General features: G+C 56.9%; 2 protein-coding genes across 2 annotated transcripts; both read left to right on the top strand.

Annotated features, from left to right (window-relative positions):
- Window positions 1-1383: 1383 nt before the first annotated feature.
- LOC142361235 (uncharacterized) lies at window positions 1384-18069 on the top strand. Its single transcript, XM_075420072.1, is given in 5 exon segments — window positions 1384-1534; window positions 2367-2493; window positions 3141-3248; window positions 3505-4745; window positions 15492-18069. Coding segments are annotated over 5 exon segments (3609 nt in total). The 5' UTR covers window positions 1384-1495; the 3' UTR covers window positions 17586-18069.
- LOC142361014 (uncharacterized) lies at window positions 12537-14966 on the top strand. The gene is given in 7 exon segments (XM_075417320.1): window positions 12537-12548; window positions 13022-13240; window positions 13548-13628; window positions 13630-13721; window positions 13810-14072; window positions 14727-14834; window positions 14926-14966. Coding segments are annotated over 7 exon segments (816 nt in total).
- Window positions 18070-25415: the final 7346 nt, after the last annotated feature.

The following is a 25415-nucleotide window of genomic DNA, read 5'->3' as shown; positions in this document are numbered from 1 at the left end:
AGACTTATCCTTCCTCCTCGGCGAGCTATCCCAATACCTCTTTAGACTTATTTTTCTTCCTCAGTGAGCTATCCCAATACCTCATCACCAGCTCTAGAGGGCATCCTGGGGGTATTCCTCCCCCTCCCCATGGGTCCAGAGGGCTTGCTTTTCCCCTGTCCCATCTTCCGAGGTGCCTCCGTACACTCACACACACGCTCCCCTTGTTCATGGCCCACAGCCTCGTGGGCAATGGGAACCGCACTACAAGAGGGTCCGCACTCGCTTCGCCCGGTGGACTACTAAGTCCGGTGGACGTCTCGGTCAATCGCACCTCGGGAAACCCACCCAGACCGAACGGAAACCTTTAATAGTACTCATGCGTCCTGGAGTCTTCGTTCGGCTCTTCGTGCACAAAAATTACGGGGTACTGCAGTTTCTTTTGCCTGCTTCCTTAAATTTAGGGTTCGGAAGTACAGGTGTTGGAACAAGGAGTCGTCCACCCAGGGGCCATCCGAAGATGGGATGGGGCGCCTCCCCAGGGTCTGGATCCCGAACTAAATTAACCTGTATCCGAGTCACGGCACCAACTTGTTATAGAAGCTCGCCTCCCGTGACGAATTCAAATTGAAGAGCCAATTGTTAATTAATCAATTTTGAATTTATTAGCAATAGAATTTATTTAAGCAAGCAATGAAGCAGGCAAAACAGCGCTGGGTGGCCGGGGAGCCTCCTGCTCTGCCAACGGTCCGCGCCTCACCCCCCATCAGAGTCTCTCTTTATAATATAGTAGTTCCGGGATCTATGTGGCACATCCTGGTATATTTTTTTTGCGTCTGCACGTACTGTTGCTAGGGGGTCATCCTGGTCCCTCTGGGGGTCGTGAGAATGAAGGTCGTAGTTTTCCTCCACGTTGTGGATCAGTTTCTTTTCTTATTTGGTCATGCTGGTTCAGCATGAAGCAGGAAGGATTCGTGCTTCTTTGCTCAGCAGGATGTCAATACTCTGAGATTTGGTTTGGTATTTTGTCAATGTGCATTTCAAGGCTTACAGCTATCACAATAGAATATCGCTCAAGATTTACAGCTAACATACCAGGATACAGCTTGCTGTGGTTAAAAAACATTACGTTTTGGACATTTAGCAAAAGACGTAAATCTTTGGCTACCAGCTCCATTTGATGAGCAAATTATCTGTTAATGTGTCAGGAAGTGTCTTTGCAGTCCTTGCATAGCAGTGATAAAGCAAACACCAAAGGAGAGGGAGGGGGCTTTTCCTCTTTCTCCATCTGCCGGTTTGAGAACAAATCGTATGTGTATACATTTCTTACAGTCGAGCTGTCTCCACCCCCACCCCCGAGTCCCGCCTCTTCCTTCCCATTGCCCTCCCCAGCCCAGCACGGGAGCAGCGGGCGAGGGGCCGCGTGGTTCTTTGGTGCCGCCCGGGGCTGAAGCCAAAGGTCAGCAAGTGCAAGCAAAAACGCGCCAGCTGGTTTTCCCCTGGGAAGGAGGAAGGAATGGCTCTCCCCGAGGCAGCCTCTTTGGAATGGGCCGAGGTGACGGCGACAGCTCCGGCGGCCGGATGCGGGGAGCGGGGCGGGAGTGGTGGGGACGCGGCGCCGCCAACTTCTGCCGAGCCCCTGGGAGCGGGGTGCGGACAGTCGGGCGGTGAAAAGCCCGCAAGGCTCCGCAGCCGCCTTCCTCCAGCCCGCAAGGCTGGGGGGGGAACCGCATCCCCGCCGGGGGCCCTGGGCAGCAGCCGCCCCCACTGCCAAACCGAGCCGAGCCGAGCGGGGCCGGGCGGGGCCGGGCGGGCGGCAGGACTACACCTCCCGTGCTGCACCGGCGGCGGGCGGGCTCCCGGGCTGACGCGGCCACGCTGCTCCCGGGGCCGCCTTTGTCCGTGCCCGCGGTCGGTGCTGGTGGCGGCAGGTTTGAAGGCCTTGGGGGGAAGGGAAGGCAGCTGCTGGCAGGTGAGTGAGCTTCTGGCCCGCTGTGCTCACGGCAGTGCTGTGCTTGGCAGGGACCGTCTGTCCTTGCTGCGCCGGGGCAGCTGGTGATGGGAGAGGCCACTTCTGCGGGTTCTTTGTGTGTGCCTCCGTCTCCCCGCCGAGAGCCAGCGGCACGGGAGGGCTCCGGGCTGCTGCGGCAAGGTGGGGGTCAGGCACAGCCCCGGTGACCCTGCTGTGTGGGCTGGCTGTGCACCCACCGCCCCTCTGCCCTGGCCCTTCCCTTGTATGGGATGCTGCGAGCTCTCCTGGTGCTGCCCTTGGAATGCCGGAGCCCCCGGTGCTGCTGGGGCCCTGCCCGACAGCGGCAGAATTTGGGCAGAGATGTTCAGCGAGTGTGAGGCAGAGTGTGCTGAGCCGGTGGTGCTTCTTGCTGCAGATGTCGGTGACGTTTGAGGACGTGGCCATCTACTTCTCCCCGGAGGAGTGGGCAGAGCTGGCGGGCTGGCAGCAGCGACTGTACCGGGAGGTGATGCTGGAGAACTACCAGGCGGTCGCCTCGCTGGGTGAGGACTCTCTCTGGCACCACCAGGCTGGGGTGGATCCGGAGCTCAGCTGTTTGACTGAGCTGGAGCCCTTGAAAGGGAAAATCCCGCTGCTGCTGTTACTGGCCAAGTCCTGATGTAGCTGTTGTGATGGCAGGTGTTACCCTGCAGAGAGTGGTCATTGGTATGGAGAATAGGATACGACAGAATAGAATAGAATAGAGTAATATAGAATGGACTGCTTCAGTTGGAAGGAACATACAAGGATCATCTGGTCCAACTCCCTGACCACTTCAGGGCTGGCCAAAAGTTAAAGCGTGTCACTAAGGGCATGGTCCAAGCGCCTCTCAAACACTGTCAGGACTGGGGCATCAGCCAACTCTGCAAGAAGCCTGTTGCAGTGTTTGACCACCCTCTTGGTAAAGAAATGCTTCCTCGTGTCCAGCTGAAACCTCCCCTGGCACAGGTTTGAGCCGTTCCCAGGTGTCCAGTCTGCAGGAGAGTGGCAGAGGTGACAAGGGTGAGGCGAGAGGAGGCTTTAGGCACAAGGAAGTGGGGCACGAGAGAGGAGCAGAGCAAGGGGAGATGGTGGGGCTGTGGGCAGGGGGGAGCTGGTGCTGCTGTCCCAGCAGTGCAGGAGAGGTTGCTTCTGTCTTTGCTCTGGACAGGCTGGTCCACCACCAAGCCAGAGATCATCTGCAAGATGGAGCGGGAAGAGATGCAGTGCATGCCAGACCCTCTCAGTGCACAGCGAATGCACCAGACCTCTTTTGCAGGTGGGTACCAGGAGGGGGCATGTGGTGGGGTGAGGGTTTCTTGCAGCACTGTCCCCTTGGCACTAGATGCTCCATGTCCCGGTGCTGCCAGGTGAGGTTCCTCTGCTGTCCCATGGTGCAGGGAGCTGCTGACCATCAGCTGTGTGCTTCAGGCAGGAAGGGTGGGGGGCTGGGTTGGTGCTTGTGCCAGTTCCCATGGTGAAGCGTCCCACGTCCTGTCCTGTCAATGACACTGACCCCAGCCTCTCTTCTGCAGCAGCTGGTGGCCCTGGAGTGAGGAGGGAGGCTGAGGAAGTGCTTGAGGAGCTGTCGGCACCCAGTGCCCTGGTCCTGGGGATGCCCAAGCCGGGTGGGAGCCAGGAGGTCCTGTTGGGCTGCTCCCTGTTCCATCCCATCCCGGCCCCTGGTCGGATGGAGAAGACCCCTGCCACGTGCCCCGAGTGCGGCAAGAGCTTTAAGAGCCAGACTGCGCTGACCAAGCACAAGCGGAGGCACACAATTGGGCGGCCCTTCAGCTGCACGGACTGCAGCAAGCGGTTCACCTCCAGGTATCACCTGGTGAGGCACCAGCGTGTGCACACTGGTGAGAAGCCCTTCGCCTGCAGCCAGTGCCCCAAGGCCTTCAGAGACAGGAGGACCTTCACCATCCACCAGCGCATCCACACAGGGGAGCGTCCCTTTGCCTGTGCACACTGCCCCAAGGCCTTCAGATTCAAGAATGTCCTCAATGCCCACCAGCGCATCCACACAGGTGAGAAGCCCTACAAGTGTGGTGAGTGTGGCAAGAGCTTCATTGAGAAGCGCAACCTGGTAAGCCACCTGCGCATCCACACTGGGGAGCGCCCCTTCACCTGTGCCCACTGCCCGAAGGCATTCACATCCAAGAATGTTCTCACTGCCCATCAGAACATCCACATGGGTGAGAAGCCCTACAAGTGTGGTCAGTGTGGCAAGAGCTTCAGCCAGAAGGGCGGCTTGCTCAAACATCAGCGCATCCACACTGGGGAGCGCCCCTTTGCCTGCGCCCACTGCCCCAAGGCTTTCAGAGCCAAGAATGACCTCACTGCCCACCAGCGCATCCACACGGGTGAGAAGCCCTACAAGTGTGGTCAGTGTGGCAAGAGCTTCATACAGAAGCGCAACCTGGTCAGCCACCAGCGCATCCACGCCAGGGAGCATTGCTTCACCTGTGCCCACTGCCCCAAGGCCTTCACATCAAAGAATGTCCTCACTGCCCACCAGCGCATCCACACGGGTGAGAAGCCCTACAAGTGTGGTGAGTGTGGCAAGAGCTTCACCCAGAAGTTCACCATGCTTAGACATCAGCTCATCCACACCGGGGAGCGCCCCTTTGCCTGCGCCCACTGCCCCAAGGCCTTCAGAACCAAGAATAACCTCACTGCCCACCAGCACATCCACACAGGTGAGAAGCCCTACAAGTGTGGTCAGTGTGGCAAGAGCTTCATGCAGAAACGCAACCTAGTCAGCCACCGGCGTATCCACTCCTGGTAGCATCCTTTTGCCTGTGCCCACTTCCCCACGGTCTTCCAGGATGAGGAGACCCTCACCACTGACCAGCTCCTCCACACCGATGAGGAGCCTTGCAAGTGCAGTGAGTGCGGCAAGACCTGCAGTCAGAAGCAGCACCAGAAGAGCCACCAGCGGGTGCAGCAGGGGCCATTGGCGGTGGCAGAGGGCATCTGTTGGGATGAGGGGTGTCCATCCCTGGTTGAGGAGCAGGTGGAGCCCAAGGCCTTCGAGTGTGGTGGCTGCGAAAAGCAGTTGCGGGATGAGGGGATCGTGCTCGGTCACCAATAGAGCCTCAGCACACCCAGCCTGTGGCCACCTCTGCACCCAGGTGCCCCCCAAAACAGCCACTGATGGTCCCACGGGGCAGTGGGGGGCGTCTGCAGGGGTGTCTGCGTGGGAGTCACCCAGAGTAAGGACTTGAATCTCCACCAGAGCATCCACCCAGGGGCTGGGAGAGAGTGGCGGCTGTGTCCTCTTCAGCACTGGGTCCAGCTCCAGCTTCTGCCTGAGAAGCCTCCTCACTGGCGTGGGTTGGATCGACCTTTGCTGCTGCCTTGGGATGTCCTGCACAGCCACCATCACACTCGCCAGCTGGAGTAGGGTTGTCAGCAGTGCCCCTTCCCCTCTGCTGAGCCCCGCCGTGCCGGCAGCTTCTGCGGGAGAGGCGTGGGTGCAGGACTGGCTGCCAGGGCAGGGGAAATACAATAAATGAATCACAATGCAGTCAGAATGGTTTATGGGACAGAGGGGAAGACGCTGCTGTATTTTGGCTCCCAGATAGTAAATGAAAAGCTTCTTGCTGCTGACAACAAGCAGTGAGCTCTATGGCAGCACAGCGGGTGTTACTGCTCTCTGGTGGCAGCACCTCAGGGCTGACGTCCCCTTGCTCGCAAGTGGAGAACCCCTTTGCTGGCCCCTTCTTGTTGGAACACAGCAAGAGGCTGGGATCTGTCAGGGGGCTGCAGTGGGCAGCTGGGGCTGAAGCAGGGTCCCGAGGGAGCTGTGGGGATGTGGGTGAGGGCTCATCTCCACGAGAGGAACCAACCGTGCTGGGGCATCCCGACCTCGCTGGGAACTGCCTCCTCTTCCCATCAGCTTTTAAATTTATTTTTTCATCAGACAGGAGCACAAATTCACTTGTGCCCAAAGTTTCCCTCTATTCGTGCAAACGGCTGGAGGTGAAGTTGGAGGCCACGTCCCTCCAAGCCTGGGTCCTATGTTTGGCTTCAGGAGTGCAAAGGCACCTTGGCTTTTCAGGGGTGCCCAGGGCATGGGGGGAGTAGCAGCTGAGCTGTGGGGGGCTGTGGGTGCTGGGGTTGCAGGGTGTGGGACAGCGGTGCAGATCACCCAGCGCCGGCTGCGTGGGGGAGCAGTGGGTGCAGCGGGAAGGCCGGGGTGCCCCAGGACTGTCTGCATTGCCGGGGGTACTTCAGGGGACCCGGCCAATTGGGGCCAATCTCTACCCCCTAAGCAGGCACGGCGGGTCCCCTCTTGCCCATCCGCGGCCTGGTAGCCCCTCGGCAGCTGTCCGGGTTGCTGCAGCGCTGGGCTAATGCAGCCAGGAAAGGGGTTCGTGTGGTGGGGACCAGCAGGTGCCCCCCGCGTGCTTTTCACCGCCCGACTTTCCACACCCCGCTCCCAGGGGCTCGGCAGAAGCCAGCAGCGCCGTGTCCCCACCGCTCCCGTCCCGCTCCCCGCATCCGCCCACCCGAGCTGCCGCGGTCACCTCCGAGCCCACCTTGGCCCATTCCAAAGAGGCAGCCGCTAGGGGAGCCATTCCTTCTTCCCAGGGGAAAAACAGCTCGCGCGTTTTTGCTTGCACTTGCTGAGCTTTGGCTTCAGCCCCGGGCGGCACCAAAGAACCACGCGGCCGCTCGCCCGCTGCTCCCGCGCTGGGCTGGGGAGGGCAATGGGAAGGAAGAGGCGAGACTTGGGGGTGGGGATGGAGACAGCTCGACCGAACAGCAAAGGGAGGGAGCGGTAACAACAGTAATACTGATAAAAGGAACACACAAAGCCAGCAACACACAACGCTGTTTTCTCCCCACCCGATGCCCAGCTCCCTCCGGAGCAGATATTCCCCTCCCCTGCCAGCTCCCACCACGTCTCCGTGATGCCAATGATCTCATAGCCCCACAGAAGTGCACGCATCTCTAGCTCCTCTTGTTTATTCCCCACGCTACGTGCATTTGCAGAAAGACATTTGAGCTGATCCATCGATGAAGCTGCACCATTGCTGCCGCACAGCTCCCTGTTCCATACCCTCACTGACTCAGCAGAGTGAAGGTCCTTGCTAGCTCACAGTCTGTTAGCAGCTGAGTTGCCACCCCCAGGCTTTTCGCTGGTGAGCCTGGGTTTATCCCCTTCCCCCTTCCCATCTATTTTAAAGCCCCATCAGTGTGCCCTGCTAGCTCCTGAGCTAGGATCCTCTTCCCCTTTTGCGACAGGCGTACCCCATCTGTTGCCAGCAGGCCTGGTGCCAGGTAAACTGACCCAGGATCAAAGAACCCCAAATTTTTCCTGTGACACCAGGCTTGGAGCCAGGTATTGATCTGTTGACTCCTCCTCTTTCTTCCCTCATCTTCCCCTGCAACTGGAGGGACAGAGGAGAATACTACTTGTGCTCCTGCTCCCTTAACCTGTCACCCCAGAGCCCTGAAGTCGCTTTTGATTGCCCCTGCGCTTTTGTCCCTAACCTCGTCACAGCCAACCTGAACAACGAAGAGTGGGTAACAGTCAGCGGGCCGCACCAGACCAGGGGGTTTCCTAGCGATATCTCTCACCCGGGCCCCAGGGAGGCAGAACACTTCCCTGTGGGATGGGTCCGGTCGGCATATCGGGCCCTCTGTTCCTCTCAGAAGGGAGTCGCCTATGACAATTACCCTTCTTTTTTTCTTCATTGAGGCAGTCATGATGCGTGGGGCTGCCCCTTAGAAAAGGTTCCCCCAGCAAGATCCCTCGCTCTGGAGCCCTTCACCACGTGGTCTTCCATGTCTCCACAGGGCTTGCTTTTCAGGGCTCAGGATGGTGTTCCAGATGTTGGCATGGGGCACAGGAGAGGTTTCCAGCCATCCGGTGATTGCTTCCACCACTATGAGCACATGGTGCTTGCCCTGACGTGTTTGTGGGAGTGTGATAGCATCAACCTGCCAGGCCTGCCAAGCTTTCTATTTCAGCCATCGTCCTCCATAGCATAGGGGCCTCACCCACTTGGCTTGCTTGGTTGCAGTGTAGGTTTCACATTCATGGATCACCTGTGTAATAGCATCCATGGTCCAGTCCGGCTCTCGGTCACAAGCCCAGCTATATGTTGCATCTCTTCCTTGATGGCCTGAGGTGCCACGGGCCCACCGAGCTATGACTAATTCACCCTTATGTTGCCAGCCCAGATCCACCTGAGCCACTTCAGTCTTAGCAGCCTGATCCACCTGCTCATTGTTTTGATGTTCCTCAGTGGCCCGACTCTTGGTGACGTGGGCATCCACGTGACGCACTTCTACAGCCAGCTTCTCTAGCTGGGCAGCAATGTCTTGCCACAATGGGGTAGCCCAGACGGGTTTTGTCAGTAATAATTGACTTAGTCCCACCTCCTCAGAGATCTCAAAAGTGTAAAAAATGGCACTTGAAAACCCTCTTTGGAGGAGGAGCGAAATGAACCTGATGGACGGGTCGACGGGCCTGAAACTCTCTTCCCCCCCAAAGAAGGGACACATTTTTGGTAAGAGTCACGCCTCTGACTTTGTCGGATGGATCCCCGGGAACACATTGTTAACTAAAGCGCTAAACTATTAACCTGAGCTCAGTTTTTTTGTAGACCGTGCATTTATCAACGGCAATCCCCAGTCTGTGATACCTGGCGCTGAATAAATTACCAATGGTTTCAACTTTGCAAAACTGTCTCCGTGAAAGTCCTTGGAAGGGCTCTGACATGCAAACGTTGACTGTGATACATGGCCACACATCTAACCCCTTAGACATAAACCGTTGACCAAGTCTGGGACTGGGGGTGGATTCAGCCGCACCAAAGGTCTCTGAGAAGGGTTTAGAAAGCAAGAGGGACTGTGACTCAATGGGAGGGCTTTCCCCCTCCTTTCCCACTTTTTAGACAACCTGAAACTCTTTAACCCTTTAACGCGACAGTAAAATTGGCGTAGTCGGCAGGATCGCCGTGGATAAACTGCTACAAAAATGTAAGTGTGCACCATCACAAGCGGGAATCGAATGGGCCCTGAAAGTCTGGGAAGATGAAGATAAAGTGGTGGAAGGGATAAAGCAATGTCAAAGTGAGCAAAAGATAAAAATCTAAAGGCAAAAGAAATGTTTGCGCTGTGTTAGGGGCTTGCCTATCCCGTGCACAAAAGGAAATTAAAGAGTCCCCACACCTCAGAAAAATGGCAGATGTGGAATATGCTGCACCAAAATCAGAAAAAAAGGTATTAGAAGTTTCCCTGACTTTTGCAAATGAATGTTGACAGAGATTGGAGACGCAGACACCCTGAAAAAAGAAATTAGTAAACTCAAATTGCAATTGTCTTGGGCCGAGATGTGAGTAAAGCATGTACGGGAAAAGTTCAGTCTCTCGTTAAGGCAGATACCTTCCTTGGTCTCAGCTAAACAAATCCACAAAGTAATACGGTGTGCGGATCTCGAGATGTGGGACGGAGACAGCTGAGATGATCATGATAATGATGAACTGGAGGAAAATTCTGATTATGATTTGGTTCCAGAACTTAGACCTTCTCGACCATTGGTTAAAACAGAAACCACCGATGAGGGCGGAGAACAGGCTCGTACTACTGTACGAACCGTGCTGTGGTCTCCTGCTGAATTGGCAAAATGGCAGGAAAAATCCTCCAGGCGTCCGGAGGAGTTTGAGATGGAATCTGTATGTTGAGTCTCCCTCGCCAGGGGACACCAAATCCTCTTAGATGAGGAAGAAGTAGGAGGCTGCTGGGGTCCTGGAGGAACTACTACTAACTATTACTCCAGGTGATCATAATTAACTACGTGGGCTGCTTATTGGGCTGCTGGCATGAACCCACAAGGTGGAGGAGAACCTCTTCTTATAAAACCCCAGGGTTCTCTGGTTTGGTGACACCTGTACACAAGGCTGCCGCCCTCACACAAGCAATGCATGGGTGGGATGTGTTAGCAAGGTCCCCAATGTCAGCCCCGATAGATCTGGCAAGATTAACTCCGCTGATCTGCGCCCTCCCAGGCAGGTTAAAAACATAGGTGGCCAATGTACAAGATCAACTAGAAATCGCTTGACTCAGACGAGGCCGACACCCACATTGAGGGCAAGATCAGGATCAGGAGACCAAGATCAAAATCAAGTAATCACTTGGAGTGAATTTGTAGAAGACACAGAGAGCTATGGGCATCGGATTGAATGGATCAGATCCTCCCAGTTATCAGGTCCATCACCCTGGCGAGTTGGCCAGATTCACAGCCCTAAGACTAAGCCCAAGTTCAAATTAAAATTTGATATGGAGTGTAATGAGCTCTGGCGTAAAGCCCGAGCTATGGGGGTACCACGGCACGTGTTGATTGGCACACTCACGACTGACGCCAGAGTTCCGGTGGAGGTGTTAAGCCACAAATTCAGTCCAACAGAGAAAGGTCAGCTGGCAGAAAAGAAAGCAACCCCTTTTAAAAACGCCCCCTGAGCTCCACAGCAGGAGCTCAGCGATTCAGCAGATGCTTGGGCGAAAACGTGTATCCCCAAGGAGGGCTCTGAGCCACCGTGCCCAGAGGGTACCGGCTGTACAGTGGCTCTCTGGTAGAACTCCCGAGCCTGTCATTGCCACTCTGGTGGGACCAAGGGAAATTTCTGTAAATTTTGTTATTGATATGGGTGCTCTAATTTCGGTAATCATCAAGGAGACCACAGCAGAGGTCTGTTGAGAGGGGACCTTCAAAATGCCTCCAAGTATCTTCAGGGTGGGGGTCAGGAGGATGGGGCCAGACTCTTTGCAGTGGTGCCCAGCAACAGGACAAGGGGCAATGGGCACAAACTGAAGCAGAGGAAGTTCCAGCTGAAGCCGAGGAAGAACTTCTTCCCTCTGAGGGTGACGGAGCCCTGGCCCAGGCTGCCCAGAGGGGCTGTGGAGTCTCCTTCTCTGGAGATATTCAATCCGCGCCTGGACACGGTCCTGTGCAGCCTGCTCTGGGTGACCCTGCTTCGGCAGGGGGTTGGACTGGGGGATCCCCAGAGGTCCCCTCCAACCCCGACCATTCTGTCATTCTGTGAAATACATCAGCAACAAAAAGAGGACCAAGAAGAGTCTCCATCCCCGACTGGATGCGGAGGGGAACATTGCCAACAAGGATGAGGAAGAAGCTGAGGTACTTAATGCCTTCTTTGCCTCAGTCTTTTACAGTCAGACTGGTTATTCGCAGGGTACTCAGTCCCCAGTGCTGGAAGATAGGGATGAAGAGCAGAACAAACCTCCCATAATCCAGGAGGAAGCAGTTAACAAACTGCTGTGCCACCTGGACACTTACAAGTCCATGGGGCCTGATGGGATCCACCCAAGAGTGCTGAGGGAACTGGCCGAGGAGCTGGCCAAGCCACTCTCCATCGGCAGTCCTGGCATCTGGGAGGTCCCAGATGACTGGAGGATCGCCAGTGTGATACCCATCTACAAGAAGTGCCAGAAGGAGGATCCCAGGAACCACAGGCCTGTCAGCATGACCTCGGTGCCCGGCAAGATTATGGAGCGATTCACCCTGAGCGCACTCACCGGCCATGTGAAGGACAACCAGGGGATCAGGCCCAGCCAGCATGGGTTCATGAAAGGCAGGTCCTGCTTGACCAATTTGGTCTCCTTCTATAACCAGGTGACCTGCCCAGTGGACAAAGAAAAAGCTATGGATGTTGTCTACCTGGACTTTAGTAAGGCCTCTGGCACTGTTCCCCACAGCATCCTCCTGCAGAAACCAGCTGCCCATGGTCTGGATGGGTGCACTCTCTGCTGGATAAAGAACTGGCTGGATGGCCGGGGACAGAGCGTGGTGGGGAATGGAGTTAAAGCCAGCTGGAGGCCGGGCACCAGTGCTGTTCCCCAGGGCTCATTTTTGGGTCCAGTCTTGTTTAACATCTTTATCAGTGATCTGGATGAGGGGACTGAGTGCACCCTCGGTCAGTCTGCAGGTGACACCACGCTGGTTGGGCATCCTGGCTTGGATCAGGAATGGGGTTACCAACAGGAGCAGGGCAGGGATGGTGCCCCTGCACTGGGCACTGCTGAGGCCGCCCCTCCAGTCCTGGGTGCAGTGCTGGGCCCCTCAGTCCAAGCAGGACCTGGAGGGGCTGGAGCGTGTCCAGAGAAGGGCAGCGAGGCTGGGGAGGGGGCTGGAGAAGAAGTCTGCTGAGGAGCGGCTGAGGGAGCTGGGGCTGTTCCATCTGGAGAAGAGGAGGCTGAGGGGAGACCTTCTCGCTCTCTGCAACTGCCTGACAGGAGGGTGTAATGAGGGGGGGTTGGTCTCTTCTCCCAAGTAACCAGCAACAGGATGAGAAGCAATGGCTTCAAGCTGCGTCAGGGAAGGTTCAGATTGGACATTGGTAAAAATTTCTTTGCTGAGTGGTCAGGCCTTGGCCCAGGCTGCCCAGGGCAGTGGGGGAGTCCCCGTCCCTGAAGGAGTTCAAAAACCGTATAGATGTATAAGGGATTATATCTCTGGGTCTGTCTCTGTCTCTGTCTCTCAAAGGCAGCAGAAGTGATGGTGGTTCACTGGCAACTGTAAGATCTGGTCATGACGTATATGGTACAGAATAAGGGCTGGATACTGTCCTGGGTTCGGCTGGCACAGGGTTAATTCTCACAGGCATCTGGGAGGGGACACAGCCAGGAGGGCTGACCCAAAGGACCCAGAGAAATCGGGTATTCGGTATCATGTGACGTCATGCCCACAATAGAGCTGGGGGAGCTGGCGGGGGAGTGGAACGGCTGCTCCGGAGGGAGCTGGGCATCGGGTGGGGAGAAAACAGCGTTGTGTGTTCCTGGCTTTGTGTGTTCCTTGTATCAGTATTACTGTTGTTACCGCTCCCTCCCTTTGCTGTTCGGTCGAGCTGTCTCCATCCCCACCCCCGAGTCTCGCCTCTTCCTTCCCATTGCCCTCCCCAGCCCAGCGCGGGAGCAGCGGGCGAGCGGCCGCGTGGTTCTTTGGTGCCGCCCGGGCTGAAGTCAAAGCTCAACAAGTGCAAGCAAAAACGCGCCAGCTGGTTTTCCCCTGGGAAGAAGGAAGGAATGGCTCCCCTAGCGGCTGCCTCTTTGCAATGGGCCGAGGTGGTCTCGGAGGTGACGGCGGCGGCTCCGGCATGCGGCTGCGGGGAGCGGGACGGGAGCGGTGGGGACACGGCGCTGCTGGCTTCTGCCGAGCCCCTGGGAGCGGGGTGCGGACAGTCGGGCGGTGAAAAGCCCGCACGGCTCCGCAGCCGCCTTCCTCCAGCCCGCAAGGTTGGGGGAGGGAACCGCATCTCCTCCGGGGGCCCTGGGCAGCAGCCGCCCCCCAGCCAAACCGAGCCGAGCCGAGCGGGGCCGGGCGGGGCCGGGCGGGCGGCAGGACTACACCTCCCGTGCTGCACCGGCAGCGGGCGGGCTCCCGGGCTGACGCGGCCACGCTGCTCCCGGGGCCGCCTTTTCCGTTTCCGCGGTCGGTGCTGGTGGCGGCAGGTTTGAAGGCCTTGGGGGCAAGGGAAGGCAGCTGCTGGCAGGTGAGTGAGCTTCTGGCGCGCTGTGCTCACGGCAGTGCTGTGCTTGGCAGGGACCGTCTGTCCTTGCTGCGCCGGGGCGGCTGGTGACGGGAGAGGCCCCTCCTGCGGCCTCCGGAGCATCCCAGCTGCGTCTTGCCGATCGCTCTTTGTGTGTGCCTCCGTCTCCCCGTCGAGAGCCAGCGGCACGGGAGGGCTCCGGGCTGCTGCGGCAAGGTGGGGGTCAGGCGCAGCCCCGGTGACCCTGCTGTGTGGGCTGGCTGTGCACCGACCGCCCCTCTGCCCTGGCCCTTCCCTTGCACGGGGTGCTCCGAGCTCTCCCGGTGCTGCCCTTGGGATGCCGGAGCCCCCGGTGCTGCCGGGGCCCTGCCCGACAGCGGCAGGATTTGGGCAGAGGTGTTCAGCGAGTGTGAGGCAGAGTGTGCTGAGCCGGTGGTGCTTCTTGCTGCAGATGTCGGTGACGTTTGAGGACGTGGCCATCTACTTCTCCCCCGAGGAGTGGGCAGAGCTGGCGGGCTGGCAGCGGCGACTGTACCGGGAGGTGATGCTGGAGAACTACCAGGCGGTCGCCTCTCTGGGTGAGGACTCTCTCTGGCACCACCAGGCTGGGGTGGATCCGGAGCTCAGCTGTTTGACTGAGCTGGAGCCCTTGAAAGGGAAAATCCCGCTGCTGCTGTTACTGGCCAAGTCCTGACGTAGCTGTTGCGATGGCAGGTGTTACCCTGCAGAGAGTGGTCATTGGTATGGAGAATAGGATACGACAGAACAGAATAGAATAGAATAGAGTAATATAGAATGGACTGCTTCAGTTGGAAGGAACATACGAGGATCATCTAGTCCAACTCCCTGACCACTTCAGGGCTGACCAAAAGTTAAAGCGTGTCACTAAGGGCATGGTCCAAGCGCCTCTCAAACACTGTCAGGACTGGGGCATCAGCCAACTCTGCAGGAAGCCTGTTGCAGTGATTGACCACCCTCTCAGTAAAGAAATGCTTCCTCGTGTCCAGCTGAAACCTCCCCTGGCACAGGTTTGAGCCATTCCCAGGCGTCCAGTCTGCAGGAGAGTCACGCCGAGGTGACAAGGGCGAGGCGAGAGAAGGCTGTAGGTGCCGGGAAGTGGGGCAGGAGAGGGGAGCAGAGCAAGGGGAGATGGTGGGGCTGCGGGCAGGGGAGAGCTGGTGCTGCTGTCCCAGCAGTGCAGGAGAGGTTGCTTCTGTCTTTGCTCTGGACAGGCTGGTCCACCACCAAGCCAGAGATCATCTGCAAGATGGAGCGGGAAGAGATGCAGTGCATGCCAGACCCTCTCAGTGCGCAGCGAATGCACCATACCCCCTTTGCAGGTGGGTACCGGGTGGTGGCATGTGGTGGGGTGAGGTTTTCTTGCAGCACTGTCCCCTTGGCACTAGATGCTCCATGTCCCGGTGCTGCCAGGTGAGGTTCCTCTGCTGTCCCATGGTGCAGGGAGCTGCTGACCATCAGCTGTGTGCTTCAGGCAGGAAGAGTGGGTGGCTGGCTTGGTGCTTGTGCCAGTTCCCATGGTGCAGCGTCCCACGTCCTGCCCTGTCACTGACTGTGACCCCGGCCTCTCTTCTGCAGCAGCTGGTGGCCCTGGAGTGAGGAGGGAGGCTGAGGAAGTCCTTGAGGAGCTGTCAGCACCCAGTGCCCTGGTCCTGGGGATGCCCAAGCCGGGTGGGAGCCAGGAGGTCCTGTTGGGCTGCTCCCTGCTCCATCCCATCCCGGCCCCTGGTTGGATGGAGAAGAGCCCTGCCACGTGCCCCGAGTGCGGCAAGAGCTTCAAGAGCCAGACTACGCTGACCAAGCACAAGCAGAGGTACACAATCGGGCAGCCATTCAGCTGCATCGACTGTGCAAAGCGGTTCACCTCCAGGCATGACCTGGCCAGGCACCAGCATGTGCACACTGGTGAGAAGCACTTCGCCTGCAGCCACTGCCCCAAGGCCTTCAGGGACGGGAAGAACCGCAGCATGCACCAGCACATCCACACGGGTGAGAAGCCCTACAGGTGTGGTCAGTGTGGCAAGAGCTTCAGCCAGAAGGGCAACCTGCCCAGACATCAGCTCATCCACACCGGGGAGCGCCCCTTTGCCTGCACCCACTGCCCCAAGGCCTTCAGAACCAAGAATAACCTCAATGTCCACCAGCACATCCACACGGGTGAGAAGCCCTACAAGTGTGGTCAGTGTGGCAAGAGGTTCACCCGGAAGGTCAGCCTGGTCAGCCACCAGGTCATCCACACAGGGGAGCGCCCCTTCACCTGCGCCCACTGCCCCAAGGCCTTCAGATACAAGAATATCCTCACTGCCCACCAGCGCATCCACACGGGTGACAAGCCCTACAAGTGTGGTCAGTGTGGCAAGAGGTTCACCCGGAAGGTCAGCCTGGTCAGCCACCAGCGCATCCACACCGGGGAGCGCCCATTTGCCTGCGCCCACTGCCCCAAGGCGTTCAGATACAAGAATGTCCTCACTGCCCACCAGCGCATCCACACGGGTGAGAAGACCTACAAGTGTGGTCAGTGTGGCAAGAGCTTCATGCAGAAGGGCAACTTGGTAATTCACCAGGGGATCCACACCGAGGGGCGCCCCTTTGCTTGCGCCGACTGCCCCAAGGCCTTCAGATCCAAGAGTGTCCTCAATGCCCATCAGCGCATCCACACAGGTGAGAAGCCCTACAAGTGTGGTCAGTGTGGCAAGAGCTTCAACCAGAAGAGCAGCCTCGTCAGCCACCAGCGCATCCACGCTGGGGAGCAACCCTTCACCTGCGGGCACTGCCACAAGGCCTTCAGATCCAAGAGTGTCCTCACTACCCACCAGCGCATCCACACGGGTGAGAAGCCCTACAAGTGTGGTCAGTGTGGCAAGAGCTTCAACCAGAAGAGCAGCCTCGTCAGCCACCAGCGCATCCACACTGGGGAGCGCCCCTTTGCCTGCGCCCACTGCCCCAAGGCATTCAGATCCAAGAATGTCCTCACTGCCCACCAACGCATCCACACAGGTGAGAAGCCCTACAAGTGTGGTCAGTGTGGCAAGAGCTTCAACCACAAGAGCAGCCTGGTCAGGCACCAGCGCATCCACACTGGGGAGCGCCCCTTTGCCTGCGCCCACTGCCCCAAGGCCTTCAGAGCCAAGAATGACCTCACTGCCCACCAGCGCATCCACATGGCTGAGAAGCCCTACAAGTGTGGTGAGTGTGGCAAGAGCTTCAACCAGAAGGGCAACCTGGTCAGCCACCAGCGCATCCACACCGGGGAGTACCCCTTTCCCTGCGCCCACTGCCCCAAGGCTTTCAGATCCAAGTATGACCTCACTGCCCACCAGCACATCCACACAGGTGATAAGCCCTACAAGTGTGGTCAGTGTGGCAAGAGCTTCATCCGGAAGGACAGGCTGGTCAGCCACCAGGTCATCCACACTGGGGAGCGCCCCTTCACCTGCGCCCACTGCCCCAAGGCCTTCAGATTCAAGAATGTCCTCACTGCGCACGAGCGCTTCCACATGGGTTAGAAGCCGTACAAGTGTGGTCAGTGTGGCCAGAGTTTCACCCGGAAGGACAGCCTGGTCAGCCACCAGAGCATCCACACTGGGGAGCAACCCTTCACCTGCGCCCACTGCCCCAAGGCCTTCAGAGCCAAGAATGACCTCACTGCCCACCAGCGCATCCACACGGGTGAGAAGCCCTATAAGTGTGGTCAGTGTAGCAAGAGCTTCAGCAAGAAGAGCCAACTGCTCAGACATCATCAGATCCACACCGGGGAGCGTCCCTTTGCTTGCGCCCACTGCCCCACGGCTTTCACAGCCAAGAATAAACTCACTGCCCACCAGCGCATCCACACAGGTGAGAAGCCCTACAAGTGTGGACAGTGTGGCAAGAGCTTCACGCAGAAGCGCAGCCTGGTCAGCCACCAGCGCATCCACTCCTGGTAGCATCCTTTCGCCTGTGCCCACTTCCCCAGGGCCTTCCATGATGAGACCCTGACCACCAAACAGCTCCTCCACACCGATGAGGAGCGTTGCAAGTGCAGTGAGTGCAGCAAGACCTGCAGTCAGAAGCAGCACCAGAAGAGCCACTAGCGGATGCAGCAGGGGCCATTGGCGGTGCCGGAGGGCATCCGCTGGGATGAGGGGTGTCCATCCCTGGTGGGGGGGCAGTTGGACCAAAGGCCTTCAAGTGGAGTGGCTGTGAGAAGCAGTTGCGGGATGAGGGGATCGTGCTCGGTCACCAATAGAGCCCCAGCACACCCAACCTGTGGGCACTTCTGTACCCAGGTGCCCCCCAAAACAGCCACTGATGGTCCCACGGGGCAGTGGGGGGCGTCTGCAGGGGTGTCTGCGTGGGAGTCACCCAGAGTAAGGACTTCAATCTCCACCAGAGCATCCACCCATGGGCTGGGAGAGAGTGGCGGCCGTGTCCCCTTCAGCACTGGGTCCAGCTCCAGCTTCTGCCTGAGAAGCCTCCTCGCTGGCATGGGTTGGATCCCCCTTTGCTGCTGCCTTGGGATGTCCTGCACAGCCACCATCACACTCGCCAGCTGGGGTAGGGTTGTCAGCAGTGCCCCTTCCCCTCTGCCGAGCCCCGCGGTGCTGGCAGCTTCTGCGGGAGAGGCGTGGGTGCAGGACTGGATGCCAGGGCAGGGGAAATACAATAAATGAATCACAATGCAGTCAGAATGGTTTATGGGGCAGAGGGGAAGACACTGCTTTAGTTTGGCTCCCAGATAGTAAATGAAAAGCTTCTTGCTGCTGACAACAAGCAGTGAGCTCCATGGCAGCACAGCGTGTGTTACTGCTCTCTGGCAGCAGCACCTCAGGGCTGATGTCCCCTTGCTCGCGAGTAGAGAACCCCTTTGCTGGCCCCTTCTTGTTGGAACACAGCAAGAGGCTGGGATCTGCCAGGGGGCTGCAGTGGGCAGCTGGGGCTGAAGCAGGGTCCCGAGGGAGCCGTGGGGATGTGGGTGAGGGCTCATCTCCGCGAGAGGAACCAACTGTGCTGGGGCCTCCCGACCTCGCTGGGAACCGCCTGCTTTTCCCATCAGCTTTTAAATTTATTTTTCAGTCAGACAGGAGCACAAATTCACTTGTGCCCAAAGTTTCCCTCTATTCGCGCAAACGGCTGGAGGTGAAGTTGGAGGCCACGTCCCTCCAAGCCTGGGTCCTATGTTTGGCTTCAGGCGTGCAAAGGCACCTTGGCTTTTCAGGGTTGCCCATGGCATGGGGGGAGTAGCAGCTGAGCTGTGGGGGGCTGTGGGTGCTGGGGTTGCAGGGTGTCGGACAGCGGTGCAGATCACCCAGTGCCGGCTGCGTGGGGGAGCAGTGGGTGCAGCGGGAAGGCCGGGTTGATCCAGGACTGTCTGCATTGCTGGGCGTAATTCAGGGGACCCGGCCGGTCGGGGCCAATCTCTACCCGCTACGCGGGCATGGCGGGTCCCCTCTGTTCCACGGCCACGGCCTGGTAGCCCCTCGGCAGCTGTCCGGGCTGCTGCAGCGCTGGGCTAATGCAGCCAGGAAAGGGGTTGGTGTGGTGGGGACCAGCCAGTGCCCCCCGCGTGCTTTTCACCGCCCGACTTTCCACACCCCGCTCCCAGGGGCTTGGTAGAAGCCAGCAGCGCCGTGTCCCCACCGCTCCCGCCCCGATCCCCGCAGCCACCCGCCGGAGCTGCTGCTGTCACCTCCGAGCCCACCTCGGCCCTTTCCAAAGACGCTTCCTCGGGGGGAGCCATTCCTTCCTTGCACTTGCTGAGCTTTGGCTTCAGCCCCGGGCAGCACCAACGAACCACGCGGCCGCTCGCCCGCTGCTCCCGCACTGGGCTGGGGAGGGCAATGGGAAGGAAGAGGCGAGACTGGGGGGGTTCGGATGGAGACAGCTCGACCGAACAGCAAAGGGAGGGAGCGGTAACAACAGTAATACTGATACAAGGAACACACAAAGCCAGGAACACACAACGCTGTTTTCTCCCCACCTGATGCCCAGCTCCTTCCGGAGCAGCCATTCCCCTCCCCTGCCAGCTCCCACCACGTCTCCGTGATGCCAATGATCTCATAGCCCCACAGACGTGCACGCATCTCTAGCTCCTCTTGTTTATTCCCCACGCTACGTGCATTTGCAGAAAGACATTTGAGCTGATCCATCGATGAAGCTGCACCGTTGCTGCCGCACAGCTCCCTGTTCCATACCCTCACTGACTCAGCAGAGTGAAGGTCCTTGCTAGCTCACAGTCTGTTAGCAGCTGAGTTGCCACCCCCAGGCTTTTCACTGGTGAGCCTGGTTTTATCCCCTTCCCCCTTCCCATCCAGTTTAAAGCCCCATCAGTGAGCTCTGCTAGCTCCTGAGCTAGGATCCTCTTCCCCTTTTGCGACAGGTGTACCCCATCTGTTGCCAGCAGGCCTGGTGCCAGGTAAACTGACCCAGGATCAAAGAACCCCAAATTTTTCCTGTGACACCAGGCTTGGAGCCAGGTATTGATCTGTTGACTTCTCCTCTTTCTTCCCTCATCTTCCCCTGCAATTGGAGGGACAGAGGAGAACACTACTTGTGCTCCTGCTCCCTTAACCTGTCACCCCAGAGCCCTGAAGTCGCTTTTGATTGCCCCTGCGCTTTTGTCCCTAACCTCATCACAGCCAACCTGAACAACGAAGAGTGGGTAACAGTCAGCGTGCCGCCCCAGACCAGGGGGTTTCCTAGCGATATCTCTCACCCGGGCCCCAGGGAGGCAGAACACTTCCCTGTGGGATGGGTCCGGTCGGCATATCGGGCCCTCTGTTCCTCTCAGAAGGGAGTCACCTATGACAATTACCCTTCTTTTTTTCTTCATTGAGGCAGTCATGATGCGTGGGGCTGCCCCTTAGAAAAGGTTCCCCCAGCAAGATCCCTCGCTCTGGAGCCCTTCACCACGTGGTCTTCCATGTCTCCACAGGGCTTGCTTTTCAGGGCTCAGGATGGTGTTCCAGATGTTGGCATGGGGCACGGGAGAGGTTTCCAGCCATCCGGTGATTGCTTCCACCACTGTGAGCACATGGTGCTTGCCCTGACGTGTTTGTGGGAGTGTGATAGCATCAACCTGCCAGGCCTGCCAAGATTTCTATTTCAGCCATCGTCCTCCATAACATAGGGGCCTCACCCACTTGGCTTGCTTGGTTGCAGTGTAGGTTTCACATTCATGGATCACCTGTGTAATAGCATCCATGGTCCAGTCCGGCTCTCGGTCACAAGCCCAGCTATATGTTGCATCTCTTTCTTGATGGCCTGAGGTGCCACGGGCCCACCGAGCTATGACTAATTCACCCTTATGTTGCCAGCCCAGATCCACCTGAGCCACTTCAGTCTTAGCAGCCTGATCCACCTGCTCATTGTTTTGATGTTCCTCAGTGGCCCGACTCTTGTTGACGTGGGCATCCACGTGACGCACTTCTACAGCCAGCTTCTCTAGCTGGGCAGCAATGTCTTGCCACAATGGGGTAGCCCAGATGGGTTTTGTCAGTAATAATTGACTTAGTCCCACCTCCCCAGAGATCTCAAAAGTGTAAAAAATGGCACTTGAAAACCCTCTTTGGAGGAGGAGCGAAATGAACCTGATGGACGGGTCAACGGGCCTCAAACTCTCTTCCCCCCCAAAGAAGGGACACCTTTTTGGTAAGAGTCACACCTCTGACTTTGTCGGATGTATCCCCAGGAACACATTGTTAACTAAAGCGCTAAACTATTAATCTGAGCTCAGTTTTTTTGTAGACCGTGCATTTATCAACAGCAATCCCCAGTCTGTGATACCTGGCGCTGAATAAATTACCAATGGTTTCAACTTTGCAAAATTGTCTCCGTGAAAGTCCTTGGAAGGGCTCTGACATGCAAACGTCGACTGTGATACATGGCCACACACCTAACCCCTTAGACATAAACCGTTGACCAAGTCTGGGACTGGGGGTGGATTCAGCCGCACCAAAGTTCTCTGAGAAGGGTTTAGAAAGCAAGAGGGACCGTGACTCAATGGGAGGGCTTTCCCCCTCCTTTCCCACTTTTCAGACACCCTGAAACTCTTTAACCATTTAACGCGACAGTAAAATTGGCGTAGTCGGCAGGATCGCCGTGGATAAACTGCTACAAAAATGTAAGTGTGCACCATCACAAGCGGGAATCGAATGGGCCCTGAAAGTTTGGGAAGATGAAGATAAAGTGGTGGAAGGGATAAAGCAATGTCAAAGTGAGCAAAAGACCAAAAATCTAAAGGCAAAAAAATGTTTGCACTGTGTTAGGGGCTTGCCTATCCCGTGCACAAAAGGAAATTAAAGAGTCCCCACACCTCAGAAAAATGGCAGATGTGGAATATGCTGCACCAAAATCAGAAAAAAAGGTATTAGAAGTTTCCCTGACTTTTGCAAATGAATGTTGAGAGAAATTGGAGACGCAAACAGACACCCTGAAAAAAGAAATTAGTAAACTCAAATTGCAGTTGTCTTGGGCCAAGACGTGAGTAAAGCATGTACGGGAAAAGTTCAGTCTCTCGTTAAGGCAGATACCTTCCTTGGTCTCAGCTAAACAAATCCACAAAGTAATACGGTGTGCGGTCTTGAGATATGGGACGGAGACAGCTGAGACGATGATGATAATGATGAACTGGAGGAAAATTCTGATTATGATTTGGCCCCAGAACTTAGACCTTCTCGACCATTGGTTAAAACAGAAACCACCGATGAGGGCGGAGAACAGGCTCGTACTACTGTACGAACCGTGCTGTGGTCTCCTGCTGAATTGGCAAAATGGCAGGAAAAATCCTCCAGGCGTCCGGAGGAGTTTGAGATGGAATCTGTATGTCGAGTCTCCCTCGCCAGGGGACACCAAATCCTCTTAGATGAGGAAGAAGTAGGAGGCTGCTGGGGTCCTGGGAGTAACTACTACTAACTATTACTCCAGGTGATCATAATTAACTACGTGGGCTGCTTATTGGGCTGCTGGCATGAACCCACAGGTGGAGGAGAACCTCTTCTTATAAAACCCCTGGGTTCTCTGGTTTGGTGACACCTGTACACAAGGCTGCCGCCCTCACACAAGCAATGCATGGGTGGGATGTGTTAGCAAGGTCCCCAATGTCAGCCCCGATAGATCTGGCAAGATTAACTCCGCTGATCTGCGGCCTCCCAAGCAGTTTAAAAACATAGGTGGCCAATGTACAAGATCAACTTCAAATCGCTCGACTCAGACGAGGCCAACACCCACATCGAGGGCAAGATCAGGATCAGGAGACCAAGATCAAAATCCAGTAATCACTTGGAGTGAATTTGTAGAAGACACAGAGAGCTATGGGCATCGGATTGAATGGATCAGATCCTCCCAGTTATCAGGTCCATCACCCTGGCGAGTTGGCCAGATTCACAGCCCTAAGACTAAGCCCAAGTTCAAATTAAAATTTGATATGGAGTGTAATGAGCTCTGGCGTAAAGCCCGAGCTATGGGGGTACCACGGCACGTGTTGATTGGCACACTCACGACTGACGCCAGAGTTCTGGTACAGGTGTTAAGCCACAAATTCAGTCCAACAGAGAAAGGTCAGCTGGCAGAAAAGAAAGCAACCGCTTTTAAAAACGCCCCCTGAGCTCCACAGCAGGAGCTCAGCGATTCAGCAGATGCTTGGGTGAAAACGCGTATCCCCGAGGAGGGCTCTGAGCCACCCTGCCCAGATGGTACCGGCTGTACAGTGGCTCTCTGGTAGAACTCCCGAGCCTGTCATTGCCACTCTGGTGGGACCAAGGGAAATTTCTGAAAATTTTGTTATTGGTACGGGTGCTCTAATTTCGGTAATCATCAAGGAAACCACAGAAGAGGTCTGTGGGAGGGGACCTTCGAAATGCCTCCAAGTATCTTCAGGGTGGGGGTCAGGAGGATGGGGCCAGACTCTTTGCAGTGGTGCCCAGCGACAGGACAAGGGGCAACGGGCACAAACTGAAGCCGAGGAAGTTCCAGCTGAACCCGAGGAAGAACTTTTTCCCTCTGAGGGTGATGGAGCCCTGGCCCAGGCTGCCCAGAGAGGCTGTGGAGTCTCCTTCTCTGGAGATATTCAAGCCCCGCCTGGCCACGGTCCTGTGCAGCCTGCTCTGGGTGACCCTGCTTCGGCAGGGGGTTGGACTGGGGGATCCCCAGAGGTCCCCTCCAACCCCGACCATTCTGTCATTCTGTGAAATACATCAGTAACAAAAAGAGGACCAAGAAGAGTCTCCATCCCCGACTGGATGCGGAGGGGAACATTGCCAACAAGGATGAGGAAGAAGCTGAGGTACTTAATGCCTTCTTTGCCTCAGTCTTTTACAGTCAGACTGGTTATTCGCAGGGTACTCAGCCCCCAGTGCTGGAAGATAGGGATGAAGAGCAGAACAAACCTCCCATAATCCAGGAGGAAGCAGTTAACAAACTGCTGTGCCACCTGGACACTTACAAGTCCATGGGGCCTGATGGGATCCACCCAAGAGTGCTGAGGGAACTGGCCGAGGAGCTGGCCAAGCCACTCTCCATGAGCAGTCCTGGCATCTGGGAGGTCCCAGATGACTGGAGGATCGCCAGTGTGATACCCATCTACAAGAAGTGCCAGAAGGAGGATCCCAGGAACCACAGGCCTGTCAGCATGACCTCGGTGCCCGGCAAGATTATGGAGCGATTCACCCTGAGCACACTCACCGGGCATGTGAAGGACAACCAGGGGATCAGGCCCAGCCAGCATGGGTTCATGAAAGGCAGGTCCTGCTTGACCAACTTGGTCTCCTTCTATGACCAGGTGACCTGCCCAGTGGACAAAGAAAAAGCTATGGATGTTGTCTACCTGGACTTTAGTAAGGCCTCTGACACTGTTCCCCACAGCATCCTCCTGCAGAAACCAGCTGCCCATGGTCTGGATGGGTGCACTCTCTGCTGGATAAAGAACTGGCTGGTTGGCCGGGGACAGAGCGTGGTGGGGAATGGAGTTAAAGCCAGCTGGAGGCCGGGCACCAGTGGTGTTCCCCAGGGCTCATTTTTGGGTCCAGTCTTGTTTAACATCTTTATCAGTGATCTGGATGAGGGGACTGAGTGCACCCTCGGTCAGTCTGCAGGTGACACCACGCTGGTTGGGCATCCTGGCTTGGATCAGGAATGGGGTTACCAACAGGAGCAGGGCAGGGATGGTGCCCCTGCACTGGGCACTGCTGAGGCCGCCCCTCCAGTCCTGGGTGCAGTGCTGGGCCCCTCAGTCCAAGCAGGACCTGGAGGGGCTGGAGCGTGTCCAGAGAAGGGCAGCGAGGCTGGGGAGGGGGCTGGAGAAGAAGTCTGCTGAGGAGCGGCTGAGGGAGCTGGGGCTGTTCCATCTGGAGAAGAGGAGGCTGAGGGGAGACCTTCTCACTCTCTGCAGCTCCCTGCCAGGAGGGTGCAGTGAGGGGGGGTTGGTCTCTGCTCCCCAGGAACCAGTGACAGGACGAGAGCCAATGGCCTCAAGCTGCGTCAGGAGAGGTTCAGATTAGATATTGGGAAAAATGTCTGTGCTGAGAGAGTGGTCAGGCCTTGGCCCAGGCTGCCCAGGGCAGTGGGGGAGTCCCCATCACTGGAGGAGTTCAAAAACCGTGTGGATGTGGCCCTTGGGGACATGGTTTAGCAGGCATGGGGGTGTTGGGGTGACGGCTGGATGATCTTGGTTGGATGATCTTGTTACCTGAAAGTGGCAAAATAATTCACTCTCTGAAACTGAAGTTTGGGGTTTTAGAAAGGTGGCGTTCTTTATTGCAACGCTGGACACGCAGGGGATCGCTCTGCCCAAATGCGCGTGCCAAAAAGACACAACTACTAAGTATTTGTGCGATGTCAACATACATAATCATTACATTTCTGAGAAATGCTTATCATATTAATGGTTTCTCCAGGAACTCATTAGCATATGTTAATGTCCTTTGCGC

This window comes from Opisthocomus hoazin, chromosome 4 (assembly GCF_030867145.1).
Source record: "Opisthocomus hoazin isolate bOpiHoa1 chromosome 4, bOpiHoa1.hap1, whole genome shotgun sequence".
NCBI lineage: Eukaryota > Metazoa > Chordata > Aves > Opisthocomiformes > Opisthocomidae > Opisthocomus > Opisthocomus hoazin.
The sequence above is the reverse complement of the archived record's forward strand: the minus strand, read 5'-3'. Positions and strand labels throughout refer to the sequence as shown.